We start from the raw sequence: 22110 nt of genomic DNA, 5'->3' as shown, positions 1-22110 counted from the left end.
ATGACAATGACTAACAATATATTTTAATGCATTGCTTGGAGCAAATGTAAGGTGGCCTTGCAACATTTGTGTGAAGCAGGTTTTAATCATTTTATTATCAACAACAATGAACTATCACTGAACTTACTTAAGCTGGACTAAGATGTTATTTTCTTCTAGAAAGAAAATTTGTTGCATTATTTTCCTGTTATCTCTGTAAAGCTCCTTTGAAGAAAATCTGTATTGTAAAAAGCGCTATATAAATAAAGGTGACTTTACAGATTAATGCATGCAATGGAAAGAATTTAACATTATTTAGCTGTTACAAACATTACATCAGTTCGTCTCCTAATAACGTGATAGCCTAGTTTGAAATGTTAGGTATTAATCGTGGTCCAGGTTCACGAGCATCGTCTTTTTTGAGGACACACAATAAAAAGTTTACTTAAATGACTGTGTGACTGTGGCCTTTATTTCTGTTAAGCTGCTTTGAAACAATCTGTATTGTGAAAAGCGCTATAAATAAAGGTGACTTGAATTGACTTTATAAAGGCTTAAAAAAACATAGGCTAACCCCCCAAAAATGAAATCTGAACACACTTTCATAACCCCCTCTAGACAATCGACTATTTAGTCCTTACCGCCTTCGTCATGTTGGGGTTGGACTGAGAGAGGAAAAGGAGGGGTTGATATTAATGTCACAGAAAACTACTTTTCTTTGTCAGTCTAAGACGCTTTAAATCTCCCCGAGCGTGTAATGGCACGCAGTAAACAACTCTGGATTGAATATAAAAAACGTCGCGTTTAGCGATATTTTTGTGTCGGTAAATCGCACATTATGACCTATTTGGCGTTCCGTGGTCGATTGGACGGTCGGTGTGTTTGCTGTTGGTCAGTCGCTCGGCTGGTTTTTGGCTCTTGCTTTATGGAGGAACCCACGATATGTAACGCCACGTTGCACTGACATCAGCCAAACTCAAAGCAAAGCCCGGAGATTTTCTCTTCTTCTCTCTGACTCGATGAGTGCGCAGTTCGGGTTGCAACTCTTTTCGAAGTGGATGGCATTATGTTTGCTCTTCGGACTTTTCCTCGATCTCCAAACTTTTGCGTCTTGCAGTGGCTTGAGATCGAGCCGAGAAGACATCACTACAGCTTTCAGACCCAAACAACCTCCACACATCATCTTCATCCTGACAGATGACCAGGGTTTCAATGACATCGGGTATCACAGTCGGGACGTCCGAAGCCCGACGCTGGATAAACTGGCGTCCGAGGGAGTGCGACTGGAGAACTATTATGTGCAACCGCTGTGCACCCCGTCCCGCAGCCAGCTCATCACAGGCAGGTCATTCACACAATACTTTAATAATAACACACAGAAATTAAATGAAAGAGATTCAACTGAAATCAGAATCTAAAATCGGATTATAAAAACAAATAATTTTGTAAATATCCAAGTAAACGTTACAGATCTTTATTGGAAAGGGTTTGAGCAATGTTTTTCATGTTTGTTTAATGAACCATAAACAATTATTGCACATGCACCTGGACCAGTCCTGGCTACACACTGACAGTTAACAGGCTACGGTCGGTTACAATAACTTTAAAATCTAAAGAGACCTTTCTACTGACTGAAAAACTGCAAAAGATGCACCGGCAGCTCATTCACCTCATCACCTCTTTCACACAATACTTTCAGTAACACTTTACAATAAGGTTCATAAATTAACATTAGTTAACTATTAACATGAACTAAGAATTACCAATATTTCTTCAGCATTTATTAATCATAGTTCATATTAATTTCAATATTTAGCCTACTAATATGTTATTAAAATCAATGTATTTGTAAACATTAATGTGAACTACAGTTACATGAACAAACAATGACATGTTTAGAAGTTAGTTTTTATTATTTAATAATACATTATTATAAATTGATATTTTTGTAGACAAAGGTCTCAGCTAATGAACCATGTGATGTGAGGTTTGTTCTGAAAATGTTTTTTTCTAAAAAAGTACATTTATTCACTTCATAACGTAATTTGTGTCAACTCCGTCAGACAATTAAAAAGCATGCTATTGTAATTAAATACATCCAAGTCTTCAATTATGTAATAATGGTGTTCAGTAAAGGAGCTAAGTGGAAAAAATACATTCTCTAAAAAGTTAGAGTTATTATGAACAATCCAGTTCGTATAAACTCCTTAATTCTCTGCCCTATTTTTAATATTAAACATAAATAACCAATGTTCTTAGGTAAATCAGACATAATATCATGTAGTTCGGTTGATGTTTTAATATTTTAACACAATAAATGGAAAAAAGAATACAAAATATTTCTTTCAAAATTAACAGAAACCTTCATCTGACGGTCTTAAAAAATGTTTGACAGTTGACCATAATTGACGGAGTTGACAAAGGCCCATCTTTGGTTACAACAACGGACAAACTAAGACAGCAAACTAATTTTTAAGCTAATATTTAATTTAATACCACAATTCTCCACTGGTTTTAGCGGTACGGTACGTCTTATTCTGCAGTCTCCGGTCTCCAGTAGCTAACAGAATACAAGAATCATATGTTAGGTTCAGTTTAATGGTAATTGTGCCCGGTAGGCTAGAAGCAACAGAAATGTTCCAAATGTGAATCCAAAGATCTGTAGCCTCTCTTAAAACTGCATCAATTAGGTACATTTTATTTGTGCCTGACCTGTAATAAACTAAAATCATCTGAAATTACCATAACAGATTGTTTAGGCTTTACCACAGCTCTAGGATAAAGTTATTGCCCAGCTAAAGTCATTTTTGATTGATTCACTTCTGTTGCAAAGATCATTAGTTATTAACTTAGGGGCCGCTAACACGACACCGTTCTAACAGAAAAACCCTTAACGAGCTCTGGCCACCCATCCGCACAAAACAGTGCCTGGTGTCTCGAGAAACGAACTCCCTGAAATAGGTTTGAAGGTGCAAACGATTAATCGTTATCTCTGCGCAAACCTCAAAAACGCGAACTGGAATTATCCCGACAACTTTGATCAGTACAGAGGTAAAAGTAAGGAGGCCTTCACAGGGGAGAGACTAGTTGACACTTCAGGACTGCGTTGTCGTCGTGTCCAGGCGCTGGTCCTTCATCAGATCTGGATATGGCCTGGATTCGGCGGACTGCAGTAAACCTCGGGATAAACAGAGAGACTAAAATTAGTGTAGACGCCATCCTTCTTATGATGTACCAAGTACATCAGGATTAATGGGAAGTGTTCCCGGTTCCGGCTGATCTAAACTATGCAGCCTAACATTGAATTATAGAACTCTATTATGTGATATGTGTATGCTAAGCCAAAGACATGTGTTTTTAGTCTAGATTTGAACTGACAGACTGTGTTTGCTTCCCGGACAATGTTAGGAAGATTATTCCAAAATGTTGGTGCTAAATAGGAAAAGGATCTACCGCCAGCAGTCGATTTATATATTCTAGGTATTATCAACTGGCCAGAATTTTGAGATCGCAATAGACATGAAGGACCAAAATGCGTTATGACCTTGCTCAAGTACTGGGGAGCTAAACTGTTTAGTGCTTTGTAAGTAATCAGCAATATTTTAAAAGTTATACGATGTTAAATAGGGAGCCAATGCAGTGTTGACAGAACCAGGATAATATGGTTCCCTTTCGACAGGTCTCTCCTATTGCGTAAGTAGCTTACGCTATGGGGAAAAACTCCTTTTCTCGAGAATATTGAAGTCTTTATGTAAAACGCATTGCAGCTGCACAGCTGACAGCAATGAACGAAGGAAGCTCGGTCATTGGCTGTGCTGCGGCAACTTGCTCGAACCAATGACGGGGCGACTCTGAATGCGCGACCAATGAGCACGCTTCGCGCCCGCGCACGTCAGAGCCCGCCAAGATGGGCGTGGCCAAGAGCTATTTATTGGGCGCCCCGTCATGAGAGTTCTTTAGATTTAATCTCCTTCAGCGAACACCTTCTTCGCTGGATCCTCCGGATTATTGAAGCCTTCGCCGCCGTCGAAAAGCATACCAGCGGGATTGCTACGAGGACGTCGGCACCTTCAGCTGCCTTCGAACGCCATCCTACTGAGCCATCCGGCGTGCCACACACGCAAGTATCTTTACATCTGTTCGCCCCGCGACACTTGTAAAAGAGCAATTTTCTGAGGCGTTGTTTCAAATGCCTTCCTGCGCATCGTGCAGAGACCTTCTCCCGGACGGGGATCGTCACATCATCTGCGCTCGCTGCCTGGGCCGGGACCACGCAGAAGCTGCTTTGACCAAGGGCGGATGCCCGGAATGTGATGACCTGGGTCTCTCCGCACTGCGGGCTCGCCTCGCCGCTTTCGCCTTGAGTGAGCCCATCGCCGCCACCCCTCTGTTTGAGCCGCGCACTAAGAAAAAGCGCCGCTCACAGAGGCTTCCTGAACCGGAGCTCAGTGACGTCACGCCGAGCCAGTCTCCGCGTGCTTCACCGCCGCTCTTACCTTCCCCACCGCCGGTTCAGTTCACCCAGCCGGACCCACACCCCTCTAGCAGAGCGGTGGGCCTTGTGACTTTCGGCGAGTCCGAGGACGATGGGGGAATGGATGACAGCTTGTCCATCGACGCTGCATCGGACGACTGGCCGGGCTCCACTCTCGACCCCGCCCCGTCGACGCTAGCTAGCACGAGCGGGGGCTCCACCATGGATACGGAGATTATCCGCGTCCTCTCGAAGGCCGTAGAGGACCTCGGGCTCGATTGGTCTTCTCCCGAAGAACCAACCCGAAGCCAACTGGATGAGTGGTTTCTGCAGGGGCGCCAGCAGGCCCCTCGGCAAAGGCCTTCTCCCTTCTGTCACAGCGGCCCACCCCTAGCCTGTATTCAGCCCATATCTGTACACGCAGCGGCATGGGAAAACATTCCAGATATGCCGAAATGGGTATTGAATATAGTAAAGCACGGATACTCGCTCCAGTTCGCTCGCAGACCACCAGGTTTTACGACTGTGGTCGAGACGAAAGTGAGAAAGGAGTGTTCACAGGTTCTACGCACCGAGGTGCGCAAACTAATAGAAAAGGGCGCTGTGGAAACTGTTCCCCCCTCTATGAGCGAGGCAGGTTTTTACAGCCGCTATTTTCTCGTCCCGAAAAAGGATGGTGGTCTCCGCCCCATCCTAGATCTCAGACACCTGAACAAAGCACTAATGATTCGCTCGTTCAGAATGTTAACAACCAAGCATATCCTCGCGCAAGTACGCCCAGGAGATTGGTTTCTCTCAGTGGATCTGAAAGATGCTTACTTTCACATTCCAATAGCGCCTCATCACAGGCCGTTTCTGAGATTCGCTTTCGAGGGACAGTCTTACCAGTACACAGTACTTCCGTTCGGCCTGTCCCTGGCTCCCCGTACATTCACGAAATGTATGGACGCAGCACTTTCCCCCTTGAGACGAAGGGTAGTGCGAATACTGAATTATCTCGACGATTGGCTGGTCCTAGCACAATCAGAGAGTCAGTTAATAACACACAGATCTTGGATTATCAGCCATTTAGAATGCCTGGGTCTAAGAATCAATTTGGCAAAAAGCATACTATCTCCCAGCCAAAGGATTTCTTTCCTGGGAATAGTTCTAGACTCGATGCAAATGACAGCGCGTCTCTCATCAGAGCGTCTCTCATCTCATCTCTCACCCTCTCCAACGCTGGCTCAAGAGCCGCGTCCCTACTCATGCGTGGCGTTCGGGCCACTTTTTAATCAGAGCGAACCACGGCTGTATAAAAGCCCTGACGCACTGGAAAGCCGCCGACTGGTACCAGTCAGGCGTGAGTCTGGGTGTGAACACAAGGAGAAAGATGATAACGACAGATGCCTCCAAAATAGGTTGGGGGGCCCTTTACGAGGGCAGGCCTGTCTCCGGCTTTTGGTCAAACTGCGTTTTGGTACTGCGTTCTCCTTGGAGGCCTCCTTGGAGGCCTCCAAGGAGAACGCGCACTGCTCTCTTTTCTTCACGAAGAGCACGGACGCGCTCGCCCAGAGCTGGCCGAGCCGCCCCTTATATGCCTTTCCCCCGATCGCGATGCTGCCACAGGTCATCAGTCGGGTCAGAGAGGAGAAAAACGCAGTACTTCTGATAGCCCCACTCTGGAAGAACCAAACATGGTTTCCAGATCTGATGCAAATGCAATCTGCACCACGTCCGATTCCACTGAGGCCAGACCTCCTCAGTCAGGCCAGCGGGATGATATTTCATCCCCGCCCGATCTGTGGGCCCTTCATGCATGGCCCCTCAACGGGTTCCCAGGAACCTCACGAGCGGAGCGCTAAAAACCATCGCTGAGGCGCGGGCGCCCTCCACGAGACGCTTATATGCCCAGAAATGGAAAGTGTTCAGTGACTGGTGTAATGCCAAGGGCCTGAACCCTGAGACATGCGAGATTACGAACGTACTCGCTTTTCTACAAGGGCTTCTGGAGGCGGGCCGCACCCCCTCCACGCTCAAAGTATATGTGGCGGCCATCACAGCGTCACACAACCCCGTTATGGAACGTCCATTGGGAAGAAACGACCTAATTATTCGTTTCCTAAGGGGCGCTAGGAGGATGAACCCTTCACGCCCCCCCTCAGTGCCGATCTGGGACCTAGCTACTGTCCTAGACGCTCTTAAAGGGCCCCCGTTCGAACCACTCCGAACCGTGCACCTTAAACAGCTCTCGCTCAAGACTGCGCTCTTGCTGGCACTCGCCTCGGTCAAGAGAGTGGGCGACCTGCACGCGCTTTCGACAAGCGCTGCCTGCCTAGAATTCGGACCTAACGACTGCAGGGTCGTCCTTAGACCGAAACATGGGTATATTCCTAAAGTGCTCACCACTCCCTTCAGAGCACAGGTTATCTCCCTAACTGCGCTATCGTCTCCAGCAGACGAACACGACGCTAATCTACTCTGCCCCGTTAGGGCTCTCAGAGTGTATTTGGAGCGTTCTGCCCTATTCAGACAGACAGAACAACTGTTTGTATGCTTTGGCGGCCGTACGAAAGGTTCCGCCGTTTCAAAGCAGAGAATCTCTCACTGGATAGTTGAGGCTATAGCGCTGGCTTATGAAGCTAAGGGACTTCAATGCCCCTGGGGAGTCAAAGCACACTCCACCAGGAGTGTGGCTTCTTCCTGGGCATGGTCGAGCGGGATACCGATCGAGGATATTTGTGCGGCGGCAGGCTGGGCCTCACCGTCCACATTTATCAGGTTCTACAACCTACAGGTCCCGACATTGCATTCCAATGTACTATCAGCATGATACTAGTTGAACTACGAGTTCGTATCTAGATTATGTATGTGCTTATGTCACACTAAGCGCCTTCTAGCCGCTCTGTATTTTTCCCACATATAAAGCTCGCCTCTGCCGGCTAGTTGGATGATAACTTTGCTTTTCAGCTCAGGCACCTGCCTCTGGCTATCATAAGGCGAAGTTCAGCACGCACTGCGTTTTGCATGGTGTTCCCATAGCGTAAGCTACTTACGCAATAGGAGAGACCTCTCGAAAGGGAACGACTCGGTTACTAACGTAACCTCGGTTCCCTGAGAGGAGGGAACGAGTATTGCGTAAGCTGCCGTGCTTGTGCTTGATTAGTTCGCTTCAGTCGTTTTAACCTAAAGAACTCTCATGACGGGGCGCCCAATAAATAGCTCTTGGCCACGCCCATCCTGGCGGGCTCTGGTGCGCGCGGGCGCGAAGCGCGCTCATTGGTCGCGCATTCAGAGTCGCCCCGTCATTGGTTTGAGCAAGTTGCCGCAGCACAGCCAATGACCGAGCTTCCTTCCTTCATTGCTGTCAGCTGTGCAGCTGCAATGCGTTTTACATAAAGACTTCAATATTCTCGAGAAAAGGAGTTTTTCCCCATAGCATAAGCTACTTACGCAATACTCGTTCCCTCCTCTCAGGGAACCAAGGTTACGTTAGTAACCGAGTCGTTATACTTCCTGGTTCTGGTAAGAACTCTAGCGGTTGCATTTTGGACCAGCTGTAGTTTGTTTATTAAGCATGCAGGGAAAACACCCATTATAGCATTACAATAATCTAGCCTTGATGTCAACGCATGAACTATTTGTTCTGCATTTTTCATTGAGAGCATATAATGTAATTTAGATATATTTTTAAGATGAAAAAAATGCGGTTTTACAGATACTAGACATGTGACTTTCAAATGAAAGATTGGTATCAAAAAGCACACCCAGGTTCCGAACCGACGATAAGCATTATTTTGTGCTGCCCTGTAGAAGAAACAGAAATGCTGCCAATGTGAATCCTATTCTCTTAATGAGCAATGGGTGCGTTTTGGGTGTAACGTGAAATAAACCAATCAGAGTCTCATCTCTAATTCCCTTTAAAAGCCAGTTGCGCTCGCGTCATGGTAGATTTGCGATTTACATGGCGGAATTTGCAAGCGTTAAAAACTAAATGCTTCTCTAGCGCGGAAACGGATCTGCTCGTGCGCGAGGTTAAAGCTGTGTGTGTGTGTGTGTGTGTGCGCGTACGTGCGTGCGTGTGTGTTAGTGAGGTTAAAGCGCAAGCAGACCATCTACTTGACAAGCCGGATTCACCATATCTTTATTTACACAATAATAATCGTAAACCTTTTATTTTTAATATTTGGCATGCTTGTGTGCTGCTGCGCGTCCCTGTGTGTGTAATAAGCAGAGTGTACGTGCGTTGTGGACCCACCTAAAGGCACATTTTACTATTGCACCCTTTAAATAACAAAAAAAAATACTGAGCCATTGACTTTAGAGCAGGTTTTTGTTGGTCAATTGCTCAGTCTATTTCAGTTTCCTCAAAATAGCAATGCCTTAACAATGCGCCTGAACACACCTCGTTTTCAGACCAGCAGCCCATGGGCGCACAGATGGGCAAAAATACATTTGCTATTTAAACAACATGGTGCAGGACGTGAAAATTATAACTGCGTCGGACTGAAACTAGCAAAAGACACTTGCGCCGGGTGTATGACAGGACCCATAGAAAGTAGGGTCAGATTTAAGTTCATGTCAACTTTAAAACCGGGTGTAAAAAGCTTATTGTTTCAATTCTTGTTTTTTCTCTCTTTCTGAACATTAAGAATGTATTTATGCTTTCTTTTAGATATCAAATTCACACCGGCCTCCAGCATTCCATCATCAGACCTCGTCAACCCAACTGCCTCCCTCTAGATGCGGTCACACTCCCTCAACGCTTGCAGGAGGCTGGATACTCCACTCACATGGTGGGCAAGTGGCATTTGGGCTTCTATCGGAAAGATTGTTTGCCCACACGTCGTGGATTTCACACCTACTTCGGTTCATTGACTGGCAGTGTGGACTATTATACATATGGCTCATGTGACGGCAAGTCATTGTGTGGCTTTGACCTCCACGAAGGTGAGTCAGTGGCATGGGGGAGAGGGGGGAAGTACTCAACTCACCTCTACACCCAGAGAGTTCGCAAAATCTTAGCAACGCACGACTCAAGCAGTCAGCCTCTTTTTATCTTCCTTTCCCTTCAGGCAGTGCATACACCTCTAAACCCTCCCAAAGAATATGTCTATCCGTTTCGCCGCATGGGCAATGTTCCACGCAGGAAATACGCAGCCATGGTTTCTATCGTCGACGAGGCGGTCCGAAACATAACTTATGCGCTGCGCAAATATGGCTTCTACCGCAATAGCGTTGTCATCTTCTCCACTGATAATGGAGCCCAGCCGCTCACAGGGGGCAGTAACTGGCCCCTACGAGGGTGCAAAGGAACATATTGGGAAGGTGGTATTAGAGGAGTGGGTTTCGTGCACAGTCCCTTGATACGCCATCGAAGAAGGGTCAGCAGAGCCCTTATTCACATTACTGACTGGTATCCAACTCTTGTTGGACTTGCTGGGGGGAATGTGTCACAGTATCAGGGATTAGATGGGTTTGATGTTTGGCCTACCATTAGTGAAGGGAAGGAATCTCCACGACTGGAAATTCTTCACAACATCGACCCTCTCCACCGGCGCAGTCTGGGCTCATTTAAGGAGGGCCATGGACTATGGGACACAACCGTGCAAGCGGCCATTAGAGTCGGTGACTGGAAACTCTTGACGGGCGACCCTGGACATGGGGATTGGGTGCCACCCCAGGTTCTCACAAACTTTCCTAGCAGCTGGTGGAACCTGGAGCGACAGACTGGAGAAAAAAGGAAATCGGTTTGGCTTTTCAATGTTACAGGCGACCCTTGTGAACGCCATGACCTTGCAGTGCACAGGCCTGATGTTGTCAAGGAGCTACTGGCACGTCTAGTATTATACAATCATACAGCAATACCTGTTCGCTACCCGCCAGATGATACCCGTGCAAATCCTAGTCTGAATGGAGGTGCTTGGAGACCTTGGGTTGGTGAAGGTGAAGAGGAGGAAAACTGGGATGGGATTTATTACAAGAGAGGAAAGAATCGCAAAAGAAAATGTAAGCTCTGCAAGTTACAATCTTTCTTCAAGAAGTTTAATTTAAAGATCATGTCAAAACAGATATAAGATGCTTCTGTTATTTAACATCACTTACAATAACTTAATTTACACTGTTGTCACTTGCGAAAACCAAATGGCAGTGCTGTGGGTGGAAACCTGCAGATTAAGGGGCAGTAATATTATAATAAGATCCTCTTCCTATGTCAGAAGGGGAGCTACATCTGATTGGCTTATTTTTTGACATACTTGCAGAGAAAGGCTCACCAAAACAAAGTTACTGGGTTTCCCTTTTCACGTTTTCTGGGTTGGTAGTTGCACCAGGGACCCGATTATAGCACTTAAACACGGAAAAAGTCAGATTTTCATGATATGTCCCCCTCAACTTAACCGTTACTTAACCAAAATATATTAAACAAGATCTGTACATCACATTTTTGTTTAGGACATAAGCTGAGCTCATTAGGAAACTTATGACATGACTCAAGCCATGAGTGTTGTGTCTGCCTGAGAAATTTATTTCAATGGTTTATCAGTAGTTGTCAGATGTCAACTTGGTATTCAAGAACAAAGGCAAATTGCTCAATTTAATGCTAAGATAGATTCAGCTGTGTTGGAGGACTTTTCTATAGATTGGAAAGACAATGTAGTTGTTTTTTAGTGCACTCAGAGCTGATCCTTTGAGAATCTCACTTGTCTCCTTTGCACAGTTTTATTCTCTCACAGACACAATGGGTCTCTTTTGCAAGTTTAGTGCAGTTTCGGTCACAATATTGGTCTCTCCGTTTGCTCTGTCCCAACCCATGCAGAAACACCCACATTCACACAGTCTTATTCAGATTTACCTCACAAATACACACAGATGAGATTTATGTGATCTTTCTTACACTTGGGCATAAGCCTTAGAGTTGGGGTATTCGAATTTGGACTAGGACTCAAGTCCAATTTTGGATAAACTGGGTGAAGACTTGTCGGGTGAATTTGTACTCGGACTTGACACGGAATCGGACATTTTAGACTCTGAAAATGTCCCCAGTACAGTTGAATCCGGGCACTGGAAGACACAATATTATTCAAAAACAAAACTAAACTCCCTGTGTTGTTTCAGCATTGAGCATTGTAGCCAATCACAGACATGTATAAGCGCATGAACGCAGTGGCAAATCAGAGGCGTTTTAGATTCACCATGCGGAGAATTCACTCAAAATGTATGTTCAGAATCAGTACAAGCTTTATCCTTTGCAAATCCTCTCATAAAAACACCAAAGTTTAGACGCGATGTAAATAAGAGATTCACTGCACAGTGTGGACAACTTAAAGGTAGGGTAGACAATGTGTTTCTAAAACACTTTTTGCCAAATATGTTTAAACTGTGTTTATATACCAATACATATCTAAAATGTAAGTACTCTGAAAAGGAGTTTCAGATATAAAAATAGAGTGTCTGTAGTCCCCACAGGGCTGCAATAAACACAACTCATTATTCCATTCGGACCGAGTGCTCTGATTGACTGAGCGACTGTCACTATCTCTCGTTGCTATGACTACCAGCCCTTCTGCAACAGAAGCTGCCCACATGCGCGCACTCGGTTGACTCGGTCATTTCGGAAGAGGAGAGGAGTGTACCGACCGCAAGCCACGAAGTCTCACAAATATGGCAGAGTAAGAGCAGTCAAAAAGGTATTTTATTACCTGTTATTCTGACATGATGTCTCTCCATCGCACTGCGCTCCTCTCCGCTCACACTGGTAAACACGTCCTCCAGCTGAGCGGTTGGCATTGCCCGTTCATGTGTTTTTGGGGCATGGCTTTGGAAGGAGCCCAGAAGAAAGGGGGTGGGAGTTTCTCTGTTTGGAGACTTTCAAAATCCAGCAGTTTTCTACTAGTTTCTCAGACCTACCTACCCTGCCTTTAAGTGTTTATGACGAGAGTTCTAGTGAGAGTGCAGAACGTAAGTTCTGAACGTAAGTCTAATAATCATATGCGGTAAGCGCAATTGATCTAAATAATAGTTTTGTCTTTCATGTTTCTAGAGTTGTTACGTTCACACTGTAAATTATAAAGAAATCTGCTAAATATTAGTCCTGTGAGTCATGAAATTGCAATAATTGACATAGTAACCATAGCAACATGAGAACGTGATAATAGCAACATTTTGGCTTCTAATAATGTTATGATTTTTGTTACATTTACACTTTAGTCATAAGTTTACATACTCTTTGCAGAATCTCCATTTTAATAAGAAGGATCATAAAAACATTGTTTCTATTTAGTACTGCCCTGAAAAAAGCATTTTCACATAACAGATGTTTAATAATATAGTCCAGAAGACAAAATACAAACCCAAAATACAAGAAAAATTACATAGGCTTGATTTTTAATATTGTGTGTCATTCATTACCGGAAGTATCCACAACGGAGTTTTTTTGCATGTTTTTTTTTTTTTTTTGTAATGGTTTTATAATTCATGAGTTCCTTGTTTGTCCCGAACACTTAAACTGCCCAATAGTCTTCAGAAAAATCCTCCTGCACATTCTTTGCTTTTCCAGCATCTTCTGCATATTTGAGTCCTTTCTAGCAGTGATTATATGATTTTGAGATCAATCTTTTCACACTGGGACTCATACACAACTATTACAAACCCTCCAAATATTTAGTGATGCTCGAGGAAGCATCCGTTAAGAGCCAGGGGTTGTAAACTTTTGAACTGGATCATTTGTGTAAATTGTTCTTATTTTGTTTTACAATTCATTAATTAATTTAGTCCTGCCCTTCGGAGGCTAAATAAGATATTAGCATGTAAAACTAAATATGAAAATGTAAACATCACCATCATCCTGCTCAAAAGTCTTGCATCTTGCATCATGTTGCATTCTTGAGTATTACCTTGTAGATTCTGAAAGATGTACAGTAGGTAAAAGTATGACTGAAACTATACATTGCAATCCTTTTGTTAAGGTTAAAACATTACATTTAGAGCTCAGTGTTGAGACCTTTCACCGGAATTTGATTGAGAGTCGATCTGACCAATCATAATGCAGATATCCACCATTTTTTGTCTGACAAACAAACCAAACCAGTTGGTGCTAAATCATGCTAATGATCCAGTTCAAAAGTTTACACCCCCTGGCTCTTAACGGATGCTTCCTCGAGCATCACTAAATATTTGCTGGGTTTGTAATAGTTGTGTATGAGTCCCAGTAGATTAAAGTCAGTGGACTTGAACTTAAAAAATTCTGTGTATTGATTACTTTTTGCAGTTCTGGTGTTCATTCATGTTCAATTCGTGCTATAACTAGAAGAGATTATCAGTTCACATGCTGCTTGAACTGAGGCCTACACATTAAAGCACCACAAAACAGTATTTATTGTTTGAATTTTATAACAATTTCAAAATCCAACTCCGACTCGGATGTTGATGTTAAAAACTCCCCTTTTTAAAAACTTTTTTGTAAAAAAAAATGTCAGACTCAGCCCCCTTTGGACTTGGACTCTATTGATAAGGGCTCGGACTCGACAAAGGTGGACTCGGACCCAACACTAATACGCCTATTTTTATTGCAATCTTTTTAAAACATTCTTTTATTCAGTCAATCATCAAAATAATTGCCAGACACAAAGAGTCTGCTACACTCAGCTACCAAGTTAATCGATAACAACAACCCTAATGTAATGCAGGGTGAACTCAAGAAACAAAGGGAGAGCTGGATCCAAATGAAAAGTAGTTTAAAAAGAAAATAAACAAAACCATAACAGATTCCAGGGAACCGAGAACAGACTAACAGAAACACACCAAACGTTCATCCATGTAGGACAAGACCAGACAAAGAACATGAGAAACACTGGGGTATATACTGTATACACACAAGAGGAGATTGGAACATAAGACTACAAAACATGGCACAGAACAGGAAATAACAAAAGTCCACACAAGACAAGGGGAATGCAAAACAGGAATAATGACACCTGCACACCACAAAACAGAATATTGTTGTTGTCCTTTCATGGACTGAGTGTAATTGCAGATGTTATAATAAATGCAATGATAAAAGCAATACTGAGCAGTTCCTGCTATAGACATAGCTCAAAAGAGGCATTTATTTGGTCACGATTTCTTGTTTTTGTTTGTTTTTTCCCCCCAAATTGGCTTCAAGTTCTGTGGTAAAAGTGTCTAAAATATACATATTTCTCAATTCATGTGAGCTTATAAAAACTGCATGTATACTATTATACAAGAATTGTATAGACATATGCTGTTTACAAGAGTTATAGCTATAAAGCAACTTACTCCAATTACAGATTTTCTTTTAAATGTTTTGAGAAAATAAAAGCTCAAATAACTGCAATGTTAAATGCTTTGTATGAACAAACAGTAATTGCCCACATTATTGTCAACAAGATGACTTGATTGATGATGCATTAGAATATGTTAGCTCTGTGATGCAAGAGCTGGTAATGTTGCAATGTAGGTAAACTTCAAGTTACATTAATTTATACAGCACTTTATACAATACAGTATAAAGTATTGTACAGTATACAGTATAGAGTGTTTCAAAGCAGCTTCACTAAATAAACAGGAATATCTGTTGTCAGACTGGCTCGATTACCTAGGCCTTGAGTTACCTCAACAAAGTAGTCCTCTGGAGTAGTTTTAACTTCTTCTTTGTGTCATACTTTAATGCCAAATCCAAATGCCTTGAAGACCATGACAAGACATGTCTCTAAGAACTTGTTCTCGTTCCTGTCAGTGGAGATCTACATGGGTCTGGTAAAAGTATGGACAGTGACAGATTACTGAAATGGGTCCAGACTCTACAGTAGAGAACTTTCCACACAAGTGCAAGCTGTTAGATGTGCCCGACTCACATTATGCATATACAATTTTTCTTTCTCTCATACGCTATGAATACAAAGCCAAAAAAGCAATGGATTTAGCTACAAAGGAGTCATGGACCTCGTGGATTATAAGGTCTTGTGTTTGGCCCAATACCATTTTGGGACCTCCTTGAGTGGAACATCTAGGACTGTGGGACCATTTGAAGCTTTCCACAGCGCTATATAAATGCCTCATTCATTCAGTCATTCAATGGACAGAAATGACTGTTCCAATTCCTGCTACAGTTTGAGACTGCAACAAGTGAGTAGACTTTATTCTGTGGTGTTGTGTAGATGCATTTGAATATATGATTTTGAAATATGTCCCATTATTTTTCACACAGAAACATAGGAGTCGATGTATCCGATGGCCTCAGTGGGTATTTATTTTTCAGTGAACACAAACAGAAAGTGGTACTGCCCCTCATGAAAAACAATACAACATACTTTTAAAATGAGTTCAGAAATATCATACTTTAAAATAATATACTGTACTTCACTGAATGTAATGTTTCCAGACACTTATTGTTATTTACAATTAAATAAAAATGTATCATAGTTTACATTTATATTACACGCAATTGGTTGAACTTGGTGCTTTTTTGAAACACTTAAGTAGGACTTTCTTAAGGAGAAGTTTCTTGGAGTAAAGCAAACATTTTGCGACGAACGCAAAGTTTCTCGAGGGAATGCAAACATTTTACGCAAAGTTTCTCGGCGAACGCAAACATGTTGCGCAAAGTTTCTCGGGCAAACACAAACATTTTACGCAAAGTTTCTCGTGCGAATGCAAACATTTTACGTAAAGTTTCTCGGCGAACGCAAATATTTTACGCAAAGTTCCTCAGGGGAATGCAAACATTTTACGTAAAGTTTCTCGGGCTAACGCAAACATTTAATGCAAAGTTCCTCGAGGGAACGCAAACATTTTACGCAAAGTTCCTCGGGGGAATGCAAACATCTTACGCAAAGTTTCTCGGTCGAATGCAAACATTTTACGCAAAGTTCCTCGGGGGAACGCAAATATTTTACGCAAAGTTCCTTGGGGGAATGCAAACATTTTACGCACAGTTTCTCGGGCTAACGCAAACATTTGACGCAAAGTTTCTCTGGCGAACGCAAACATTTTCCGTAAAGATTCTCGGCGAACGCAAACACTTTACGCAAAGTTCCTCGGGGGAACGCAAAATTTTTGCGACAAATGCAAAGTTTTTGGGGGAATTTCAAATGTTCACGTAACCCAGGTTCCCTGAGATAATGTGTCAGTTTTAGCTGTTGCATAAGCGTAACATAAGCGTTCCCTTTCGATATGGTTCACTCACATTTCTTCAGTTTTAGCTGACGCTCATTGGGAACTGAATCCATTATCGTTGAACTACAAGTGCAGAATCGAAGCCGCTCTGCGAGCCGACAGCTAGGGTGCGCTCGATTGAAGGCCCTTAGACCAGCTAGGGGAAAGGCTCAGACCTACACAGTCCATAAGTGTCTCTAACTGACAACACCCGTGCTTGAAGAACAGGGATATCCAGGTTGTAAAATCTGATAAAGCTGGACAGCGAGGACCTGCTGGCCGCCGCACAGATATCTGGGATAGCGACTCCGCTGGACCACGCCCAAGAAGACGCCATACCTGTAGTCCAATGACTTGTCAGCCAGTGTTATCGCATCCACAATCCATTTGGAAAGTCTTTGCTTTGAAACCGGCAGCCCTTTATTGCGGCCTCAAAAGCTGACAAAAAGTTGCTCTGATTGCTGAAATTAGCCAGAGTGCTCAGTAGACACCTCGAGGCATCTGTCACAACCATTTTCCGCCTGGAAACTGAGCCCAGTGATACCGTGTTTGGTAAAAAATGGGTGACTTCCAAGGGACCAAGGCTCTGATGCAGCCGCAGGGCACCCTGAGAGTGTCAGCCTTGTGTGCTATGCATGGGGTAAAATGGGACCTTTAAACCAGAGCTGGAGTGGTTGCATGTGGAGCAGGCCCAGCTGGGTGACATAGCAAGCTGCCGCCATAAGGCCCAGTAGCTTCTGAAACCTCTTGAGGAGGTGAAAGGGCTCCACTTCGAATGTGGTCTCAATGCTCCTGATTTTCAAGGCTCGCTCTTGTGAGAGCCGAGCCTTTATTTGGGCTGAGTCAAAAACTGCTCCCAGGAATGAAATGCGTTGGCTGAGGAGCAGCGAGCTCTTGCCAAAGTTGACCCTGAAGCCCAGGTCCTCCAGATGGCTGAGGAGCTGGGATCTGTGGGTGCATAGCTCCTGTTCTGATTGGTCTATAAGCAGCCAATCTTTGAGATAGTTGAGTATGCGGATTCAGATCTGTCTCAGGGGGGAGAGTGCCTAGTCTATACACTTTGTAAAAGTACACAGAGCTAGAGAGAGTCAGAATGGAAGGACTGTATATTGGTATGCCACCCCTTTAAACGTGAATCTCAAGAACGGTCTATGATTGGGGGCTATCTGGATATGAAAGTAAGCGTCTTTCAGATCCACTGATATAATGCAATCCTTGGGCGAATTTGTGAAAGGATTTGTTTGATATTTCACATTCTGAAGGGCCTTCTCATGAGGGTGCGATTCAGACATCACAGATCGAGGATGGGCCTGAGGCCGCCATCCTTCTTGGGGATGAGGATGTAGTGGCTTTAAAAACCTGACTCTCTGCATTACGTGGGGACTTTCTCCACGGCGCCTTTTACCAGCAGAGACTGAACTTTGGCTCTGAGGACATGGGACATTCAATCATGCCCCTGAAGCGGGATGGTCTGCGAGCGAATTGGAGCTATTAACCTCATTCTATTATCCCCAAAATCCAGCTTGACACTCCGCAGATGGCTTGACTTGTCAAGTGGCAAATGGTTGAAGTACTACAGGCTGGGTCTCGCGCAGGCCCTTGATGCTTCGGATATGGGTAACGTTTGGCCGGGTGGAGGCATGGCTTGACTAGCTGGAACCGGGAACACTTCCCATAAATCCTGATGTACTTTGTCCATCATAAGAAGGATGGCGTCTACGCTAATATTAGTCTCTCTGTTTATCCCGAGGTTTGCCGCAGTCCGCCGGATCCAGGCCATATCCAGATCTGATGAAGGACCATCACATGGACACGACAACAACGCGTCCCTGAAGTGCCAGACAATCTGGGCCTCATCAGCCCTGTGAAGGCCTCATGGACAGCTCAACAGACTCGTCTCCATACCGGCGTGATGACTCCGACCCCAACCAGATGAACTGGATGATAAATATTGGGAAAGTTCTGATCCCATCTGCCTTCTGACCTATAATGCTGCCTAAATCATAAACAAACACTGTTCATCGTTGGCCAAAGGAGGACTGGCCCCCCGACTGAGCCTGGGTTCTCCCAAGGTATTTTTCTTCATTCTGTCACCTGATGGCACCCTGTCTGTCACCCTGTCGCCTTTCTTCGCCTTTGTCGCCATTGGCTTTTGGCTTGCTTAGTTGGGGACATTTAATTTTATATTTAACAATATTATTACAACATTATTTTCCTGTTATCTCTGTAAAGCTGCTATGAAACAATCTGTATTGTAAAAAGCGCTATATAAATAAAGGTGACGACTTCCGGCTCTACTTTTGGCTGGGGCTGGACGGGCGCTGAGGCTGGCCTTAGTGGCTGCTGAGTCGGCAGGGCCGTCTTGGAGCGACTGGAGGCAGTGGCGAAGCTGGTTCTTTTAGGCAAGAAGTGAAGCATAGTCTGCGATGACTTCTGGGCCTCGATGTAGCGTTACGCGAAGCCGTTCAGTCAGCTTGCTGTCAGAGCGTTGCTGAGTCAGTTTGCTTGCAGAGCATCTTTTTTCACTGCGAGGATCATTCGACGGCAAGAAGAGGCGAGAGAGAGGCTTCAGTCTTCTTTTGACCATTGAGATGATCTTTGCGCTTAAGGAGAAAGATTCTGGCGATTCTGCATTTCTGAGTGGCTTATATAGGCTGCCAACCCCGCCCCTTTTGGCGGGCTGAAATGCTATTTGTCTGTGAAAAGCACAGACGTGAACCAATCAGGCTTCAGGATTCGGAGAAAAAAATGTTTTTCCCATAAGCTTCAGCTAAAACTGACGCAAAGCGATTGCAGGAGAACGCAAAAGCATTGCCAAATCATTTTTCCTCCCATCTCATTTTTTTTATTCATCATGTCTCTTTAGAGGTTCCGGTTACATTAATATTTCTATTGTCTCTGAAATATTATTTTAGATAATTGTTTTTGAAATATGGTATATATAGTGTACTACCAAATGTACTTATAAGCATTTACGGTAAACTAAAATATAGCCTACTTTATTTATATTGCAATGTGCATGCCATGTATTGAAATATATTCATAATTACACATTTGTAATGACGAAGTTACTATTTAGTAGCCTACATTTAAAATATATTGACTTGTATTATACAATATAAATATATTGACACATTACACACTACAACTAAAATTAATATCAATTACTTTACATGTATTTTAGTTTATTCAATGCATCAAAATAATTACTTCTTTAAAGCAAACACAAAAGATGTAAATATACCTTAAAACAATAATTTGACATTATTACAAAGCACAACAATTTTTAAATGTACCCTGACATTGTTTTGAGAAATCTAGTCATGAAAGTGTAGTCTCTATGTACACTTAAGTTGTCTTTTATTTCATAATATTATATTATCTACAAGTACCTGTAATAGTTAAGCACACTTCTTCCAAAGAGCCTCTCTCTTTTTTATCATTTTTTATCATCATTTAATCAATGTCTTTGTGAACATTGCGGTGGTGAATGCGTTTATCCTCCTCCACCTGCCATTGGCTGCACTGCAAAACAAGAAGGCAAAAAAAAGTTTCGGGAAGCTTTAAGTTTGTTGATTGGACGCCTGCTCTTGCTCCTTCCACTTCTCACAAAAGGACACTCTTGTCATGCATGACACAAACCAAAGCCCATCGCACAATCCAGATCTGCATTCATAATGTTCATAATGTTATATGTATGTGTATAATATGTTTAATAAAAACAGATCTATGTGTTCTGGTGTCAGAACAAGTACAACCACTTCCTGTCCTTTAGGAATCACCAGTGGGGCCTGAAGATCTCTTTTGTTGGTACAGCAACTAGTCTTTATTTTCCTAACATTTTAAACCATATAAAAGCAAATGATTTATTGCAGTACATCGTTTTATTACACTGCTATAACTTAATTTAATTTACTTATTTTTCATAATTTCATTTAAAATAAACTTTTTTTTAAATATTACCTTAAATTCACATTTATTTGTATAGCGTTTTTCACAATACATATTGTTTCAAAGCAGTTTTACAGAAAATACATGTTTCTACATTACAATTTAGAGTGATCAAGTTATGTCCATATGAAATGTAGTTCTAAGATCATACACATCATGCAGTTAGCTAATATCATGTATTCATTTAAGCAGAAACAATGATCTCATTAAAGCAATTATTACAAGGTGTGATCATAATGATTTCAATATATGGAAAATTTGGCAGTGGTGCATGTTGATTCAGAGTTGGCGTCATCTGAATTCCTCGCAGGAGTTGGAGTCATCTCGAGTCGTCTCTTCACATCTGAAGTCTTCGTACTAGGCTGGATCCAAACTGGAGCTGACATAGTCTCTAGTTACCTCGGGATGGGCATCCTAAGATAAAACAGAAAAGCAAATGGAAAATAATTAGCACATCTGCTGTTCATAACATTTCAAGCAATACAGAGTCATGTGCATTTCATCTGATATAACTGGAGTATGAGGTTATGAGATGCATCATATGAATGCTTGGCTAAAGAGATGCGTCTTTAAACTGGGAGCGTGAGTCTGAGCCTCGAACATTATCAGGAAGGTTATTCCAGAGTTTAGGAGCCAAATGCAAAAACGCTTTCCATACTTCAGTGAACTTGGATATTCTAGGTACTATCAGAAGCCCAGAGTTTTGTGATCTTGAAGAGCGTGATGGATTGTAAAGTGATAGAAGATCAGTTAAATACACAGGAGCTAAACCATTTAGGGCTTTATAGATCAGTAACAATATTTAATAGGTAACCAGTGTAGAGATGATCAAATTGGTGTTATATGATCATATTTTTCTTGACCTAGTAAGAACTGTTGCAGCTGCATTTTGGATTAAATGTAGCTTGTTTATTGAGGATGCAGGACAGCCAGCTAGTAATGCATTACAGTAATCTAAAGGTCATAAATGCATGAACTAACTTTTCATTATCAGATAGTGATAGCATGTTCCGGAGCTTAGCAATGTTTCTGAGGTGGAAAAAGCTGTTTTTGTAACATATAAAATACATTTTTGAAAGACTAATATAACAGCAGGTCTTTAACTGTAGAGGAGGAAGTCACTGTACATTGCTCAAAATGCTAATTATATTCTAAGAGATTGTGTGTACAGGTTTTTTTTTGGTCTTATCCAAATTTAATTGAACAAAACTACTAGTCATCCAATATTTTATATCTTTAAAACACTCAATTATCAATTTAGATCATTTAGAGATCTGGTTATGGTGAAATATAACTGCATCATCAGCATAACAGTGCAACTAATTTAATTTTTTCTTATAATATTACCAAGAGGTAGCATATACATTGAAAATAGCAGAGGGCCTAACACAGAACCTTGTGGCACTCCATAATTTACTGGCGTTATCTTAGATATTTACCTGTTTAAATAGACAAAATGGTAACGGTATGATCTAAACCACTTTAATGCCTGTCCCTGAATACCAGTGTAATTTTTTTGTCGATCTAAGAGTGTTTTATGATCTATACTGTCG

At 42.6% G+C, this 22110-nt stretch overlaps 1 protein-coding gene across 3 annotated transcripts in view; it reads left to right on the top strand.

Moving 5' to 3' along the window:
- Positions 1–640: 640 nt before the first annotated feature.
- cdx1b (caudal type homeobox 1 b) overlaps positions 641–22110 on the top strand; it is a 32176-nt gene continuing 10706 nt past the window's right edge. Inside the window, exons 1-3 of one of the 3 annotated variants that reach the window (XR_013201289.1) lie at positions 641–1324; positions 9108–15577; positions 15660–20783. Coding sequence is in view for 1 of the 3 variants with exons in the window: in XM_077224809.1 (XP_077080924.1) it covers positions 999–1324; positions 9108–10509 (1728 nt within the window). In the remaining 2 variants the exon portion in view is untranslated. Of the gene's footprint in view, positions 1325–9107; positions 20784–22110 lie in introns of those variants that run through there. The other 2 variants (XR_013201290.1, XM_077224809.1) reach the window with 2 other exon arrangements.

This window comes from Siphateles boraxobius, unplaced genomic scaffold (genome assembly GCF_051911475.1).
Source record: "Siphateles boraxobius isolate OS27281-9 unplaced genomic scaffold, OSU_SipBor_1 92, whole genome shotgun sequence".
In the NCBI taxonomy this organism is placed as follows: domain Eukaryota; kingdom Metazoa; phylum Chordata; class Actinopteri; order Cypriniformes; family Leuciscidae; genus Siphateles; species Siphateles boraxobius.
This window is presented reverse-complemented; position numbering and strand designations above follow the sequence as displayed.